The 17,710-nt window shown below is 48.6% G+C and overlaps 2 protein-coding genes across 9 annotated transcripts in view; one reads left to right on the forward strand and one right to left on the reverse strand.

Moving 5' to 3' along the window:
- CDK17 (cyclin dependent kinase 17) overlaps positions 1-12,036 on the forward strand; it is a 137,189-nt gene extending 125,153 nt beyond the window's left edge. The window contains exons 18-20 of one of the 4 annotated variants that reach the window (XR_006550485.1): positions 7,810-8,336; positions 10,181-10,383; positions 11,291-12,036. The gene's annotated coding sequence lies outside the window, so the exon portion shown is untranslated. Of the gene's footprint in view, positions 1-3,114; positions 3,733-7,809; positions 8,337-10,180; positions 10,384-11,290 lie in introns of those variants that run through there. The other 3 variants (XR_003108811.2, XR_003108814.2, XR_003108812.2) reach the window with 3 other exon arrangements.
- ELK3 (ETS transcription factor ELK3) overlaps positions 1-17,710 on the reverse strand; it is a 177,166-nt gene that overhangs the window by 12,397 nt on the left and 147,059 nt on the right. For all 5 annotated transcript variants that reach the window (XM_044941482.1, XM_044941481.1, XM_006073548.4 and 2 more), the window contains exon 3: positions 4,438-5,217. In XM_044941482.1, coding sequence (XP_044797417.1) covers positions 4,438-5,217 — 780 coding nt within the window. The remainder of the gene's footprint in view (positions 1-4,437; positions 5,218-17,710) is intronic.

Raw genomic sequence — 17,710 nt, forward strand, 5'->3', positions numbered from 1 at the left:
ATCCCCGGCTCCAAGCTAAGCCCATGACACATGACAGGTGCTCAGTTCATGTTCACTGAATTGAACTACATGTTGTTCTTTCTCCTGTTCCTAAGGTCCTTCTCTGCACTGCACTGTCATGCGTGTGTACACCTTGTCATATCTATATCCAACAACAGAAGGTCATGAAAGTAGGCACTTGCCCTTCCTATGATGTGCAGATAATGCTCAATTATTACTTGTCAATAGATTCTAATAAGAATCTTTGTTTCCCTGACTTACACCTTCAGCAGCTCCTACTTTCCCATAAAAACAAATTCCTTCCTCCCATGAAACTCATACTCATGGGACTTCTGGCCTCTGAATTCCTCAACGAGTTCCCTGGGCCCTCTATAATTTCACACGACCCTAAGTTACTAATTGTTCTCTTTCATTACCTATTGGCCAGTCAGCCTGTAAGCTTATGGGAGCAGGAACTGTTTATTGCTTACCTCTCTTATCTCCAGGAGCCTAGCTGATGGTTGGGCAAGTTGTAGCAACAAACATCTCTAACCTTAATCCCCCATGGATGCCATGACACTGCCATTTTGTGGTTAAAAAGAAAAAATCCTCAAAAGGTGACAGTGAACCCCTGGAAACTCCTAGAGTTGTATGAATTCAAATAAAAACGTATTCAGCAACTTTCAAAAAGAAGTAGAGTCACAAACAGAAGTTTCTGTAGCACTGAACATGCTGAAATGAAGGAAAAGAGGATGAAGAGGTTACCCTACTGGTGCAGTGTAGCTATGGTAAGAGAGGAAAAAACAAAGTCAGAACAGGGGAAGAGTCAGCAATCTGTGAAGGATCTACAAGAAAAAACGTGTTCCAGGGTGGAAAGACGGGGCAGCTATCACGGTTGGTTCATCCTAGGCACCCAGAGCTGGGGGGAAAGCAGGAACTTCCAGCTGGAGAGTCAAGTCATGCAAAAGTCTTTCAGTAACATCCTCTACTGCCAAGTTTCTAAAGGACATCCTTCTGCAAGACCAGGATGGAGGAAGCTACAGGCTGGGCTAGGGCAGTGTTACAGAGTGGGATGAAGTAGTGGGAAGGAAAAAACATTTTTCCTTTTGTGATCATGGCAAAAGAGACAGTAAATTGAGAAACCACCCAAAGCCGAGCCAGGACACAGTCTACACTCACTGCACACATCCATCTTACTCCCAATTCCCACTTTATGATTTGGGTTCAAGGTTGTATATCCATCAGTACATGCAGAAATAAGCTTTTAGCATTTCAGTCCTCATCAAGCTGTCTCTACTCAATTAGTGGTAATCCACAGCCGCTGCTAATAAAACAGCCCGGGGCATGCATGCTCAGACTCTGATGGTATGAGTTCACGCCCTGGTGCCCATACATATCTGAGTTCAACATCTTAGACATCACATGGGAGATGAACAGAGGTCTTAGCATAAAGAAAGGGACAAGTGATGAGCCACTCATCTGAACTAACTACATTGCTGAGAGAGGGGGAGGGAGAGACTAGACAGGAGAGGCAAATGAAAGGAGGGCCATATAACACCCAGGTACAGATGAGGCGGAAAATCAGAAGTTCCAGTTGGCACCATTCAGGTTTCCATGATATCTGGCTGGGAGCTAGGAGGGTCTCACATCCCAGCTCCTCCCCCACCTCCCATCTCAGTTTCTGGTAACTCATGCCATCCGAGAGACATTCTGGCTTTTCTAGCAACAGCAATATGACCTCGGTGGCCAAGCTCCAACTGCCTTACTCCTTGGCACCCAGCTGGCTTTTGTATTCTCGTTTTTTTCAGTTCCACATAGTCCATGCTGGGGGCGCCTCTGGGTGATCATCATGTCTGTCTACATTAGTAACTGTGGTTTCTCAAAGGCTCATAATACAGGTCCCAGGGGCTGTACCATAAGTGTTCTCAGGAGTGGAGGCTGTGATGCTGGGGGACTGGCAGGCTGCAGATGATTTTTTTCATGCCCATTATGTAGGTTGAAATTTCGAATTTGAATTTAAGCCTACAGGAGGTCTGTGGTTTAATAAGGTCCTGGGAGGGAACTGTAACCACCTGACCCTAAGCATGCCAAGACATGCTTAATCCCACCCCTTCTTCCTACCGTGCTTCTTGCTGAAACTGGGGATTATTTGTGGAATATATGACTAAATAAAATGTCTTTTTTGGAATAAATAAAAGTTCTTGGGAACGTCATTTTCAGGGTATCAAGTAATTACAGCACACTTTTATCTCTTGTAAAGCTAGCCATGAAGACTGACTGGCTGGAGGTGCCCACAGGTGTAAACACTGCACACAGCACACCCCAGAGGGGAAAGTGGAGCATCTGTAACAAAGCGCTAAGGTGTCACCCACACCCACGCCCAGCTACACACGTCCTCAGCCACAGTGCATGGAGCCTCCCTTCATTCCCCATGTCCTGGTCCAAAACCACAGGGCCAGCCTGAGCCACTCTCCTCCGACACAGCTACAGGGCTGGCATGTGTGCAGAGATGATGATAACAAACTCCCCAAGCAAGCACAGACTGAAATCAGAGCTGGCCTGGGCCTGGCTCTAGATCTCTCTACACCTCACAGCTGGAAACACAGGGGAGGCTGGGCAGGAGGTTCTCAGATTGTCCACTCAGAACTCAGCTTCTCGGGTCATTTCTCTGGGCCACGTCAGAGGCCGCTGTTTCTGAGTCATTTACTTAGAGGTCGTTAGTCCCCAGCCAGTGGTGCTAAGTGAGGAAATGCCCCGTTTAGAGCACATGTGCTCATGCTGACCTGTCACCAAGCCCTCGGCCAGCCCCTCCGTGGCAGCATGCTCGGCACCACAGGCTCACGAGCCACGCTGACAGCCACTCCGGAGAAGCGACAGAGAGGAAAAGGACCAAGAGCTGCTTTCAGCTGCCCGCAGACTCCATGGACATCTCACGATCAGAGAAGGCCAGGCATTTTCCCAGCACGTGTGCAGAGAGCATTTTACTTAAAGGGCGTGGATTCTGGAGCAGGCTAACTGGGTTCAAGTTTTCACCTCCAAGTCCTATTAGCTGGGTGACCTTGGGTGAGTTACTGGACCTCTGCCTCCTTTACCTCTGCTGGAAGAATTGGACATTGACAGTTATCTCCTTCACAGGCCTGTAATGATAAGTCACTGAGATGCTGCGTGGATGGTGTTCACAACAGTGCCTGACACATGAGACGCTCAACTGTGCTGCCGCTAATGGTGGTGACAGCAAGGACACCCACAGCGATGGGGACAGAGAGCTCCACCCGCCTCAAGCACGTCCCCGCCCTGGCGCCACCAGGTCACATGATTCTGCAACCCGCCAGTTGTAGCCACCTCTCTTCCCACGGCCATTATCCCATTTAATCCTCACACAATCCGTCTCACGGATGTGGAAACAGGCTCAGAGAGCAAGTACCCACAGTCACATTTCTACCCAGCAGTGCCGCCAGGAACTGAATCCAGGTCTGTGACCCTGAAGCCAATGAACTTAACCTCTGCCACTGAAATGCATCCAGTTTTCCAGGGGAAGCAGAAATAGGTTTACCAGTACCTGCCCTGCCTTTGCCAGCTGGACGAGAGTGAGCATCTGAATAGTGTATTTAGAGGAAGAGGCTGCCTTCGTGGTGGAGCTAAGGACACTGAAGACTTTTGTTGCTCCCCGAGTTTGCTCTTCCCTCCCCTGTGCCAGGGACCTGGGCTTTCTCAGAACAGCACTGTTTTTACTAAAGCATCTCTTTATCGTCATTTGGTGTGGCCTCTGCATTGCTTTTTAGGGACTACAGGACAGCCCAGCTCCCCACTGATAACTGCAATGGCCATATTGGTTAGCATGTACTTTGTTATTAACAGAAAACAAATGAGTGCCCTCCAAAGAGGATTCTGCCATAAAATTTTCATAAAACCCAAGTGCCTTCTGAAATGTCACTAGCCTGCTCAGCAACTTAAAAGTGTAATGGCTCAGAGGGTGAAGAATCTACTTTCAGTGTAAGAGACCCAGGTTCAATCCCTGGGCCAGGAAGATCCCCTGGAGAAGGGAATGGCTACCCACTCCAGTCTTCTTGCCTGGAGAATTCCATGGACAGAGGAGCCTGGTGGGCTACAGTCCATGGGGTCACAAAGAGTTGGACAGGACTGAGGGACTAACACTGTCAGTGCTCAGCTTGCCCTCAGAAATCACTGTTTGGACCTGCTTTGATGGCCCGTGTGCATATTCCACCTTACATCACTCTAGGCCCCTAAAAGAACCCGATCAAGTGTCCCACCACAGCCAATTTCTCTTATGTACACCTCTGTCTGGGTGTGATTTCCCTGTACAATGCACAGTGACCTTGCTACAGGGGCCCAAGGATTACCCTCTGAGGGGAAGACAGAAGTTGCCTCTCTCCCCCACTTTTCCCTAAGCCAATGAGTCTGTGTGCAGCCGGGACAACTGGACTCTATGGCTCTTACCTGGGCAGTGAAGAAGGCTGGGGTGAGGGATCCCGAGGGGAGGGCCGGGCTGTTGAGGGCGATGGAGCCGATGTCGGTGCCGGAAAGCACCAGTGGGGGCGCGGAGATTTCCAAGCCTTTGGGCTTTTTGGCCTTTGGGGGGAGTGATGGAGACCTGGTCTTGGAGCCCGACGACAGGTTCAAGGGCTCCAGGGAATCCGAGTCATGGCAGGCAGCCTCCAGGAAGAGGCTCCTGTGTTCGGAAGGGAGGGGCGAGTTGGGGGACAGCGATGGGGACCGAGACGAGGAGGGCGAGGCGGACGAGATGCTGGCGGCGTTCGGCAACATTAAGGAGGAGATCTTGGCGGACACGGACGAGGCCAGGAAGGCCTCCGACGTGGAGGGCAGGGACACCACGGGCCGGCTGACGTGCTTATCGGTTTTGTTGGTCACAAACCTGATGACAGTCCTGACTTCTTCCGCGGGGGGGCTGTCTTCCAGCTGCTCCTCCAGCTTCTCTGTCTTGATGGCCTTGAGGGGCTCAGGCGGGTTCTGCAGGGAGTTGATGGTGAAGGACGAGTACAGGCCCGAGTGGATGTACTCATTGCGGCTGGCGCTCTTGAGGGCGGACAGGCCATGTCTGTGCGCCTCACGGCCCTCGGGGGGCACCTTGCACTCGCTGTCCTGCAGCAAGAGGCTCTCCCGGCTGATCTCCACCGCGTGAGGGTCCATTTTCAGTATCTCCGGGAAAGAGACAAATTTGTATACAAACTTCTGCCCGATCACCTTCTTGATGATATTCTGCAAACACAAAAGCAGACATGGAAAAGATGAGTGCATCAGAGAAACCGGCTCAGAGGGTCATTCTTGGGGTTATTTTGCAGGCGGGAGCATCAAAACAGCCTTGATGACACATCTCAGCTAAGGCGCAGTGCACACAGGACACAGGGTGAGAGTGGAAGAATCTGAGCTGCATTCCTGCTGCTGCTAAGTCGCTTCAGTCGTGTCCGACTCTGTGCGACCCCATAGATGGCAGCCCACCAGGCTCCTCCGTCCATGGGATTTTCCAGGCAAGAGCACTGGAGTGGGGTGCCACTGCCTTCTCCGGAGCTGCATTCCAGGGTCTGCTAATTACAAATGGTGTGACCTTTAGCGAATTGATGGTCATTTTGAGTTTCCTCGTCTGTGAAGTGATTATTATACCTAAGAATATAAAACTCTTGCCATTTATTAAGCACTTCCTGTGTCACTGGCATTGCTTCTGCATTGGCTCATAGAATTTGTACCGCAATGCTAAGAGGAAGGGACTATTCAACTCCCATTTTAAAACTTAGGGAAATAAGCTTAGAGCCTTTAAATACGCCACATAGCCACATGGTAGGTAAGTGGTGGAGGCAGCATTTCCCCAACCATAATACAGTATTGTTTTACTGACCTCTGGGGCTTGTGAGAATTCAAAGAAATAATAATGGGAAAGCCTTCTATAAGCTGGAAAGCATTATAGAAACGTAAGTTGTTATCACCAAACACCACAATGTTTTCTTAAATCATGAAGTTTTTTTTTTTTTTTTCCTTTTTAATTTGCTGCCAAGAAAGCCGCTGGAGGAAAAAAACAAAGTGTCTACTTGGATGTTTAGGACATTCATACAGTATTTTAAGTTAATGTTATCTAATTCTGGCTCTTCAGTTTATGGCTCTCATCCTTAAACATTAGGATGTAAATGAAAACCAATAATCTCTGCAAATTCCGCCCCCCCTACCCACCACCCCACTTTGGGAGAATGGACTTCGTTTTAAAGGCTGTACTGTTCTTGAGGTTTATTAGTTTGGAACATTAGCAAACACCAGATGCTTGCTGGCAGAGATACTCAAGGAAAACAAGGATGGTCTCCATCGAGCACAGAGAAGTGGCAGTGCCATCCTATGGGAAAAGGACTTCCTTATAAACTGTTCCTCCTACAAGCTGGGTAGGAAGGAGGGTGAAAAAAAATCATGTTGGGGAGAAAAGCTTTAAAGGTAGCTCCTCTTGCACAGTTGGTGGAAATGTAAATTGATAACAGCCACTATGGAGATCAGTGGCCAAAGCATTGGCGCTTCAGCATTAGTCTTGCCGATGAATATTCAGGGTTGACTCTTCTTTGGCCACCTGATGTGAAGAGTTGTCTCACTGGAAAAGGCCCTGATGCTGGGAAAGACTGAAGGCAAAAGGAGAAGGGGGCAGCAGAGGATGTGATGGTTAGATAGCATCACCGACTCAATGGACATGAGTTTCAGCAAACTCCAGGAGATAGTGAAGGACAGGGAAGCCTGGCATACTGCAGTCCATGGGACAGCAAAGAGTTGGGCATGACTTAGTGACTGATAGGAACTAGGAATAAAACTACCATATGACCCAGCAACCCCACTACTGGGCATATACCTGTGAAAACCACAATTCTAAAAGACACATGTACCCCAATGTTCATAGCAGCACTGTTTACAATAGCTAGGACATGGAAGCAACCTAGATGTCTATTGACAGATGAATGGATAAAGAATAGAGAGAGAGAGAGAGAAATATTACTCAGCCATGAAAAAGAACGAATTTGAGTCAGTTCTAATGAGATGGATGAATCTAAAGCCTGTTATACTGAGTAAAGTAAGTCAGAAAGAGAAAAATTACTATATTAATGCATATATATGGAATCTAGAAAATGGTATCGATGAACCTATTTGCAGGGACAGAATGGAGATGCCGACACAGAGAATGGACTTGTGGACACAGTAGAGGAGGGAGAGAGCGGGGTGAATGGAGGAAATGACAGACACACATCACCATGTGTGAAGTAGGTAACTGGTGAGAAGAAAAAGAAAACCCAAAAGTAGCTCCTACTAAGCACCTACTCTGTCCTGGGTATTATCCACAAGTGATCCCACATGATCTCACACGAACCCACTTGCAGGCTGGAAGATATCCTCCTTATGACATGAGCTCAGAGATGGGAAGCAAGGAGCCACAAGATTACTAATGCTAAAACCTAATCTTATTCCCATTTCCACACAAAGTTTCAGGGAAAGAATGAAAGAGCCAGTTTAAAATTATTTCATATAAAGTTTTTTTTTAATGAGATAAAATTGTCATATAACATTAGTTTCAGGTGTACAGCATAATGAGTCAATATTTGTATATATTGCCAAACGACCACCACAATAAGTCTGGTTCACATCAATCAACAGATTTTTTTTTTTGTGATGAGAACTTTTAAGATCTATCCTGTTAGCAACTTTCAAATATATGAGAGGAAATTTAATTAAATTCTGATGTTTCTCTTGTGATCTGTTTGGTGTACAAATATGTTTTTGCCTCCCCTCTTGTTACATTACAGCCTGCTAACTTGCCTTTGTCCTCCTTAGATGGATCCTCAAATCCCAGAAGTGAATTTATCCAGCAGTAAGAACGATGGGCATAATTACCAAGCCACTGAGATTTTTGAGGAGGAATTCCTCAGGGCAGGCTTCTAACGGAGGGACACATAAGGTCCCCAAGCAGCACCAGAAATCCCAGTAACGCAAATCCTGGTGAAACTTGGCTCAGCACCAGCACACAGGAGGTTCAGACATTCAAAGCTGGGCAGTTCCAGTGCCTGGGACCGTGGCCTGCTCCCTTTGATTCCATCTGACCTCTTTCTCACACTTAACACTAGCACAGCTGAAAACCACCTTCAGAAACTTCAGAGAGATCTGATAAACCTAAAAGACCCCCTGGGCCTAATGGGCAGCATCTCTGCAGGTGACACACCAGGCCTGGGTATACAACTCACCCAGGAGAAATCAGTTCCCAACCAGGAAAGGGTTAAATAAGGATGTCTTTAGTGCCACCTGACCTATAGATATGGAAAGAAAGCATCTTGCCTGGTGTGTTCCTCTGCTAGAATTCTAAGGTATTTTTGCTTCTCACTCATAATATTTTTCTCCCTGGGACAAAACCTCCTTTTATTCTCGGCCAGGTTGAACACTCATCTAAATTCAGTGAATCATTAGAGCCTAGATAATTACATAGAAGAAAAGAGAAACTGTATGGGCTGAATCCTTTCTTCTGGCAGGTCTTATAAATTCTTTAACAGAACCAACCTTTAATGTTATTATGGGTATTCAGAACATAATGTCTGAATGGGGATTACACTCACAAGTAAACCAAGAAGTCATGTGGGGCTGTGACAAAAATGATAAACGTAGTTGGAAATTGAAAGGCAAACTCAGAGAGAGCTGGGCCTTGATGTGTTAAAAAGAACGTAAGGGGACTTTTGGTGGTCCAGTGGTTAAGAATCCGCCTGTTAATGCAGGAGACACAGGCTCGATCCCTAGTCTGGGAAGATCCCACACATTGTGGGGCAACAAAGCCCATGGGCCACAATTACTGCGCCTGTGTGTCTAGAGCGCACGAGCAGCAACTACCGAGCCCTCCCTCTAGGGCCTGTGTACCACGAGGGAAGCCACCACCGTGAGAAGCCTGCTCAACGCAACTGGAGTAGCCCCCACCCACCGCAACTAGAGGAAGCCTGTGGGAAGCAACAAAGCCCCAGCACAGCCAAAACAGTGTTTTTAATTAAACAAAAAAAGAACTCAAGGAGTAAGAAACAATCCACACGATGGTTAACTGAGAAATAAAATAGTGAAGGTCATAAGATCGGAGAAGGCAATGGCACCCCACTCCAGTACTCTTGCCTGGAAAATCCCATGGATGGAGGAGCCTGGTGGGCTGCAGTCCATGGGGTCGCGACTGAGCGACTTCACTTTCACTTTTCACTGTCATGCATTGGAGAAGGAAATGGCAACCCACTCCAGTGTTCTTGCCTGGAGAATCCCAGGGACGGGGCAGCCTGGTGGGCTGCCGTCTATGGGGTCGCACAGGGTTGGACTCGACTGAAGCGACTTAGCAGCAGCAGCAGTCATAAGATAGAGTGTCATCCATCCATGAAAAGGAGTGAAGTGCTGTCACATGCTACAACATGGATGCACTTCAAATGAGTTCCGCTAAGTGAAAGAAGCCAGACACAAAGGCCACATATTTGGCTCTATTTATATAAAATGTCCAGAATAGGCAAATCTATAGAGATAGAAATAGATGAGTCATCTCCTAAGGGGTGACTAGGTGGGATGGAGGCACTCAGGGGTGCTAGTTAAAAAATCAGGTATTTGCGGGGGATGGCGGGTAGTGAAAATATTCTAAAGTTGATCATGGTGATGGATGTACAACTCTGTACATAGGCTCAAAGGCATGACTAATATGCGTTAAACAGGTGCATTAGATAGTATGTGACTAATACTTCAATAAAACTGTTTTAAAAAAAAAAATGAATCTTTTCCCCCCAGCTTGACTGTTGTGTAAATTTAAGGTGTATAATGCAATGATTTGATACACACACACACACACACACACACACACACACATATATATCACAAAACATTTACGCTATAAGGTTAGTTGACACATCCTTCACTCACATAATGACCATTTTGTTGTGAGCAGATTTAAGATCTCTCAGCAACTGTCATTATACATTACAGTACTGTTAACTCTAGTCAGCATGCTCTACATTAGGTCCCCCAGATTTACTCATCTCACTGCTAGAAATTGGTACCCGATGACCAGCATCTACCTGGTTCCCCACCCCAGCCCCTGGTAACCATCAAGCTACTCTGTGCTTTTGAGTTCAGCTTTTGTGGATTCCACATATAAGTGAGATCATTCAGTATTTGTCTTTCTCTGACTTATTTCACTTAGCATGATGCCCTCGAGGTCCAACCAGAACATAAGGAATTTGAAGAATTTTGGCATGCTTAAAGGGAAGATGGTGGGAACGTTTGATGGCTGGATGGCAGCTGCCATGACCTGCTAAACCCCACTCTGAACAGAAAGACAGAGACACTGCACAGGCCACTGAACTCAGCTGAAGCAGTCAGGGCCCTTCAGTAGCCGCTGCCTTGGTGAGGAGAACCAGCTGGACACCGAGAGGGCTTTTTAGGGAAAGGCGACACGGGGACAGGGATATGGAGATGATGAAAGGAGCTGACCAAAGGAGAAAGAAACAGTTTCTGGAAAGAGCCAGGCTGGGTCTTGCTTCTCTAGAAACTAACAGGAAAGATGGATTTGATCTGGCCACCTGGACAATTTGAAACCTCTGCAAGGATAGAAGGCTTGAAAGGGACCGAGGCAGAAAGAGGGGAGGGTGGGATGTGTGAAGGAAGGCAGAGCCTGCAGGCCAGCTGTTTAGGAACCCAACTCCACACTGGAGATGTCTGCTCACAGGAGGAGAACCTGTAAGGAAAGCCCCCGACCAAGATGTTCAAGGCCAGCAATCCAGGTGGGTGGGCAGACTGGGAGGAGGTGCATGCCTGGCAGGTGAACTGACAGCCCCTTCGTACGTAACTTCAGCACAGACCCCAGGATGGTGTCAGTGGCATGTGCGTCTGAAGATCTTTCTGTAAGTCTCCAAAGCAAAGTTTCCTTGCATGAGTGTAGCCTGGGAGGGGCTTGCTGAGAAAACACACAGTATAGGAAAATAACACTAGATAGTATTTGCTGACTATTAGGTGTCAGGCTGTGTACTAAGAACTTGACCACCCTTAAATCCTTGAATCCTCTGAAAAAGTGGAACTGTTATTACTCCCATTTTAGAGATGGGCAAACTGAGGCTCAGAGACTATAAATCATCCCCAATCACAAGCACGTACTTGGGGATCAGACCCCAGAGCCCCTGGTCAGAACAGAAGGTGACATAAGACTTGGGCTAACTGACACAGCCCAGAACATGAGAGCACTTGGGTATGGGCTCTTATTATGAAAAGTGATGAGAATATTTAGAAGTCTGTTTTTTCCACCCCTTCCTCCCAGGCTCACAAGTATTTGTTGCTGACGGTTGCCTGGTAACCTGACAAACGCTGTCTGTGTCCAGTGGGGCTGAATGACTCTCCCAAGCGCGGTTTCAGAGCAACAGTTGCACACATCTGCTTCCCTCCACGTGTAGGGGACCAGCCTCCACTTGTAACTTCCCATCAAATGTGCATTCACAACCAAGGAGGACTCCTGACCTGACATTCTGTGTGAGGTTACAGGCGGCAAGGACGGGACCAGCTTCAGCAAAGGGGAAAAGCGACATTCATCCAGTATACCCCAAGAGGCAGTTCCAGCAGAAGTAGAAGCTCAGGTCTCCAAACCACTCCCTTCATCGCCACTGCCCAGTGGGTGTTTTAAGACTGTAGGAGCCTACAGGGCAAGCAGTCCATCTGGGTCAGCACCATGGTCGCCTTGTGCAAAGAAATCCTTCCAGAAGCACCAGCCACCCCTGGTCCTGTGAGAGCCTCCCAAGGTGGATGATGCTGAGAGAGTGAGTCCCATTTCCATTTCCCTCAGCACTGCCTGCTGCCCTGACAGGTTCCAGGCTTACTTACACAAATAGGTGTGTCCATGGGTGTGTTCAAATATGTACCCTCATGCCCAACTCTGCCTGCTCCTCCCACTGAAGAAGAAGGAATTTGTGTAAATAATCCCCTAGAGTGGAGAACTCAGACATATGTTTATTAAGTTCCATAATTTTTTAAAAAATTACAGGGTAATAAAGAGATGTTTGTGGAATTGAATTTACCTTCTTCATTTTGATGTTATGAAGGATAATATTAAGTTCATTACACATTTATTGAATGAATGACTCTTACTGTGGATAGAACAAACCCAGGCAGGAAGCCGAAGGCCTTACCCCATGACAGACACAATTTTCTGTAGCTAATCCCCAGGCTGGTTAAAGCTCCATATGAAGCATTGCATATATGTATTGGCATGTGCTTTTTTGCCGGCATTTTTTATTGGAAAACTCCCAGACACTGGGAACTATATGCAAGGCCCCACAACTTCATACCTTCAGTGAGAGCTTGCTGTTGAGTCGCTAAGTCACGTCTGACTCTGTGATCCATGGACTGTAGCCTACCAGGCTCCTCTGTACATGGGAGTTCCCGGGCAAGAATACTAGAGTGTGTTGCCATTTCCTTCCCCAGGGGATCTTCCCAGACCAGGGATTGAACCCGAGTCTCCTGCATTGGCAGGCGGATTCTTTACTACTGAGCCACCCAATTAGAGCTTACTAAACTGTAATTCTCCTTATCTAAGTCCCCAGCAAATACCTGCTGCGTGTGTGGGCTCTGGCTTGGCACCCCAATTCTGACATAGAGTCATGCGTGGGGCTTTCCAGCACTCAGACTTCTTACCCAGCTCACATTTCTTTCCAGCACTGCCCTTCCCCTGGGAGGAGCCGGTCCAGCTCTGAGCTCCCCATCGGCAGGGCTGGCGCTCTCTTGCTCCTCTACCATTTCAGGGTTCCCAGGACTGCAGGACCCCTGCCCCCTGATTTCACAACTTTCCTATCTTGTTCTCAACACAGAGAAATGTCTGAGGCTCATAACACGCCGTCTATAAAAGGAACCTGTGGCCAGAAAGGTCAAAAGAAAGAAGCAAGCATTTCCAGGAATAAATCATGTGCTCCACACCCACTGCTGCCTTGCAAGATGGGCACTGTGGTCCCATTTTAAAGATGCAGAAGTCGAGGCTCTTGGTTGGAAATGAGGTTATATCCAATTTTCCAATCCACAGGGGTAGGTTAAATACTGGGTGGAGGAATTTCCCTGGTGGCCCAGGGGCTAAGACTCTGCGCTCCCAATGCAGGGGGCCTGGACTGGATCCCTGGTTGTGAATTCAGCTGGAAGCTCTGGATCGCTGGTCAGGGAACTAAGACTAGGGGCAACCAAATAAATAAACAAAATTTTAAATCCTCTTTAAAAAAAGTACTGGGTGGACCTTATAATGGAATCCCCCAGGGCTCTTTCAGAGGACAATGCATCATTAGCATTTTCCCATGTCTTTAACAGTCATGTCCAACTCTTTGCAACCCTATGGACTATAGCCCGCCAGGCTCCTCTGTCCATGGAATTCTCCAGGCAAGAATACTGGAGTGGATAGATGGTCCCATCTCCAGGGGGTCTTCCCAACCCAGGGATTGAACTCAGGTCTCCTGCACTGCGGATTCTTTACTGCCTGGGCCACCAGGGAAGCCCCTTTAAAATAAAATTAGGGTAAAAAAGCAGCAGGCCTGAAATGCTTCCACTATTTTAACCAAAATAATTATATATATATACACACACATATATAAGAAAAATTAATCTTGGAAGATGTATAATAAAATTTGACAGAAGTAGGATTACCGCTGATTTGTATTTTTTAAATCTGTGTTTTCACATTAAAAGAATTATGTTTCCTATGTATTGCTTGACAAACTCAGAGAAACAATCAGGCTCTAAAAACCTTAGGTGCCCAGGATGACGCAGCTTGTGACTAGAGGAGCTGCAGCTGAACCAGCTTCTGTCCAGAGCCCAGACGAAGCCTCCTCTGTCCCACCAGCACACCCTCTCCCAGAAAGCAGCTGAGTCGACTCCGAGGTTGCTACCCAAGTCAGCCTTCCAGGACCTCGGGCTCTGCATTCCAGAGACGGCTCGGGACAACTGCGGCGAGCCTGGGAAAACCAGCCCCTTGCTCAGGAAGCCAGCGCATGGCTAATGCCTCCTGAGCCTGGCCAGCCCTTCAGAGGCTGATCTGTAACTACAGATGGAGCTGCCCCTGCCCACCCTCAGGGTACAGGAGGTGCCCACTTTTAGGGGACACCCTGCAGGAGGCACTGGGGACCCAGCGGTCCCACAGCAGGATGGACCCCAAAAGCTCACACTGCAGGCAGATTCTTTACCGTCTGAGCCACCAGGGAAGCCAACCTCCACGAGTGATGGGAAAATAACAGGAAGCTGATGTCCATAGACATGGCCTGGTTATGGCCCTCTCTGAGCAGCAAAAGGGCTCAGAGGGAGGACAGAGAGCACCCAACAACTCCCGGGATCCACAGGCCCGGGTAGAGGTGCTCACGCAAGGAGACAGGCCCAAGGCCTGGGTGCACCAGACGCGAAGGGCAGCCAGCACAGGGACAAACCACCCGGGGTTCGAATCCCAGCTTTACTACTTACTAGGACCTTGAAAAGGTACCAAAACTTAGCCGGCTTCAGTTTGCTCACCTCAATTCAATGAACTGGAACACGTTTAATCTTGGAACATGTAAAATATCATGTATGAAACGAGTTGCCAGTCCAGGTTCGATGCACGATACTGGATGCTTGGGGCTAGTGCACTGGGACGACCCAGAGGGATGGTATGGGGAGGGAGGAGGGAGGAGGGTTCAGGATGGGGAACACATGTATACCTGTGGCGGATTCATTTTGATATTTGGCAAAAGTAATACAATTATGTAAAGTTTAAAAATAAAATAAAATTAAAAAAATAAAAAATAAAATGTTGATATCCTCAGAGCAACATTTTTTACATGAATTTAGGAAAATGAATTTTAAACAATCTTCAAAACGAAAGGACGGTGGTATCTTTGAAAATCATACAGACGAATTCAAGATGTCACAAGAAGATGTATTAGATAGCTGCTTTCCCCAACTAGATGCCTAGTTCATTCCTAAAAGGGAAATAAAAATCTCTCACAGGGCAGTTTGTTCTAAAAGGCCAATGTATGTCAGTGCCTCACTCGGAGAAGTCTTTAGCCTGAGAGCTAACCCGGTGGAATGTCGCCCAGCAAGCAATGATCTAATTGAATAGCATCCTCATTATATCACACTGTCTTCTCATTTTATTCTGCCTTCAAGTAATCAAAATTCCTTATATGGGTGCTTTGGCATGCAGTCACAGAAGGCTTACACAGTGTCTCATGTGACCCTCGCAACACTCTGAAACCCATTTCACAGATAAGGAGTCAGGGCTCGGAGGTGAGTACACAACCTAGTAAGCAGCAAAGGGGACTCTCCAGGTCCCCCCGCTTCGCAGCCAACACCCGGTCTTCAGCTCCTCGTCTTGGGTTTCCATCCAGACCATGGTCTGACTCACTCCTTCCCGACACAGAAACTGACTGTCCTCTCTCCAAAATCAGAACAAGCACTCACTGTAGGAGTCATGCTCCAAGTACCTCCTCCATAACAAGCAAACACTGAAGATGCATTTGTATGAAAAGCTCCTTGCTCGGCTCTGAGGAACAGCAAAGCAAAGGAACCTGGTCTCCGTCCTCATCCTCGGAGCATCTGACAGCTACTCGGATGGTCGTGGCAGCCCCTGCCTCCTCTAGCCCCTGCCACCTGAACCCGAGGGGACACAGTGGTTGGCCAGCCATACCAGACTCTCTGGGAACCTGTTATGGGCAGGCTCACCGCACACCGTCTGCCCTAGAGCAGCTATGAAAGGGCTCCTGAGACCCAACCCATGAGTCTGAACTGCCTCCCCTGGGGCAGTCCTCCCCCTCAGTCATGAGTTGAACAGAGCTTCCCTGCCACCCATAAAGTCCACATCCACTCAGAACCTTAAGATGAGACCTTATCTGGACGGAGGGCACATGTAATCAACTAAGGACGTCAGGATGGGATCATCCTGGAGTTAACGTGAGCACTGAATTCAGTGACTGCGTCCCTACGAGAAAAGAAAAGATCCAGAGACACACACAAGGAGGAAGGCCGGGGGAAGGCAGGGGAAAGGATTGGAGGATGCAGCTACAAGTTAGGAAGCAATGATTTCCAGGGGCCCTAGAAGCTGGAAACGGCAAGGAAGGAGGTTCCCCTAAGGCCTTCGGAGGGAGCCCGGTGCTGCTGACACCTCAGCTTCACACTTCTGACCTCCACAACTTGTAGGGAATACACTTCTATTGTTTTGAGCCACCAACTTGTGTGTTAATTTGTCACAGCAGCCCAAGGAAACATCCTCTCCTATCTTAATGTCCCTGTCCAGCAGGGTGGAGAGGCCTGGCCTTTCCTTCCAGAGCTCGGCTGGCCTTAGGGCCATCATGCTGCCGAGGGCACGCAGTCGGGTGCAGCCTGGGCCGCCCTGGGTGCACTGTGGAAGCCCGGAGTGCACCCTGCACACAAGCGTGCACATCCACCCCCACTTGCAACTTCTAAGAATAACGCGCTGCCAATAAAGGGCTCCAGCTCTGTCTCGGAGCTAACTGACTCCCAGGGGAGGTTTCCATGTGGTTTAGGATGAGATCTCTTTACTCTCTGGCACTGCTAAGCCGTCGGGCGAACTGCCCTTCCAAATCCTCCTGGCACTGCCGCTCAAGAAACTCTTGCTGCCCCACTGGGTGGTGGGGGGAGCCAGACCTCGTGACATTAAGGGCATCCTCCCACCCGCTCTGGGCTCGCAGCTGCATCTCATTGGACAGGGAGTCTTGTCTCCCACTGGCCCCCTTTCAACACTCAAGGGTATTTTTATTAAAAGGCCTCTGGAGTGTTAATAAAATATAATGCAGAACTGCTCCCCTCTTTCCCCCATGGGTGGGGCAGTTGTTGGCAGTGACCTCGATTCGAGCAGCCGCTGCCAGCACTGGCAGGTGGCTGGAGGGGGCAGGGGTCGGGGACCACAGGTGGTCTGGGAGCATGTTATCGTCTCATTCTGGCTTTGCCATTGATTTTCCTGAAACTTCGCTTCCCCTCTCGGGTCTTCACGTGGTAAATGAGGAGCAGGCACGGTAGGAGGGGATGTTAGGTACCTTCCAGCGCTGACATTCCAAGAGGGTGGATTTCCCTTGATGCTTTGTCTTGGTGCTCGCTCATTGTTCCCTCCATCCTGCGTTCATGCGGTCCCAGCTCCCAAGTGGCTCTGGCAAAAGAACCTGCCTGCCAACGCAGAAGATGTGGGTTCAATCCCTGGGTCAGGAAGATCCCCTGGAGGAGGAAATGGCAACCTACTCCAGTGTTCTTGCCTGGAGAATCCCACGGACAGAGTAGCCTGGTGGACTACAGTCCATAGGGTTGCACAATCAGATACAACTGAGCACAGCACTGCGCTGTAGATGCTGAGAGTACTAAGGAAGGCCAGCTCCCAGTCAGTGAGGCAGGAACACAGAGCAGAGGAGGCATTGCCAAGTGTCCACATCAGCGGGAGGAGGTGACACAAACAGGAGCTGGAGGATGATGGGGGCCCGGCAGGAGAGGCAGAGGGGGAGTGCAGGCACACGTGAGGTCTGGAGAAGGGGCTGGGGCTGGGGCAGTGCAGCAAGGCAGTCGGGCTGGGGCCAGATGGAGTAGAGAGCTTGGAACCTTTCCTGGGGGCCACAGGGAGCCAGGCAGGTGCACAAACAGAGGGATGCCATGCTCTGATCTGGCCTTTTTTATTTAATAGGTAAGTTTTTTGTTTCTAGTGTTTGCGCCAGGTAGCATGTGGGATCTTAGTTCCCTG

This window comes from Bubalus bubalis, chromosome 4, assembly GCF_019923935.1.
Source record: "Bubalus bubalis isolate 160015118507 breed Murrah chromosome 4, NDDB_SH_1, whole genome shotgun sequence".
Lineage (NCBI taxonomy): Eukaryota > Metazoa > Chordata > Mammalia > Artiodactyla > Bovidae > Bubalus > Bubalus bubalis.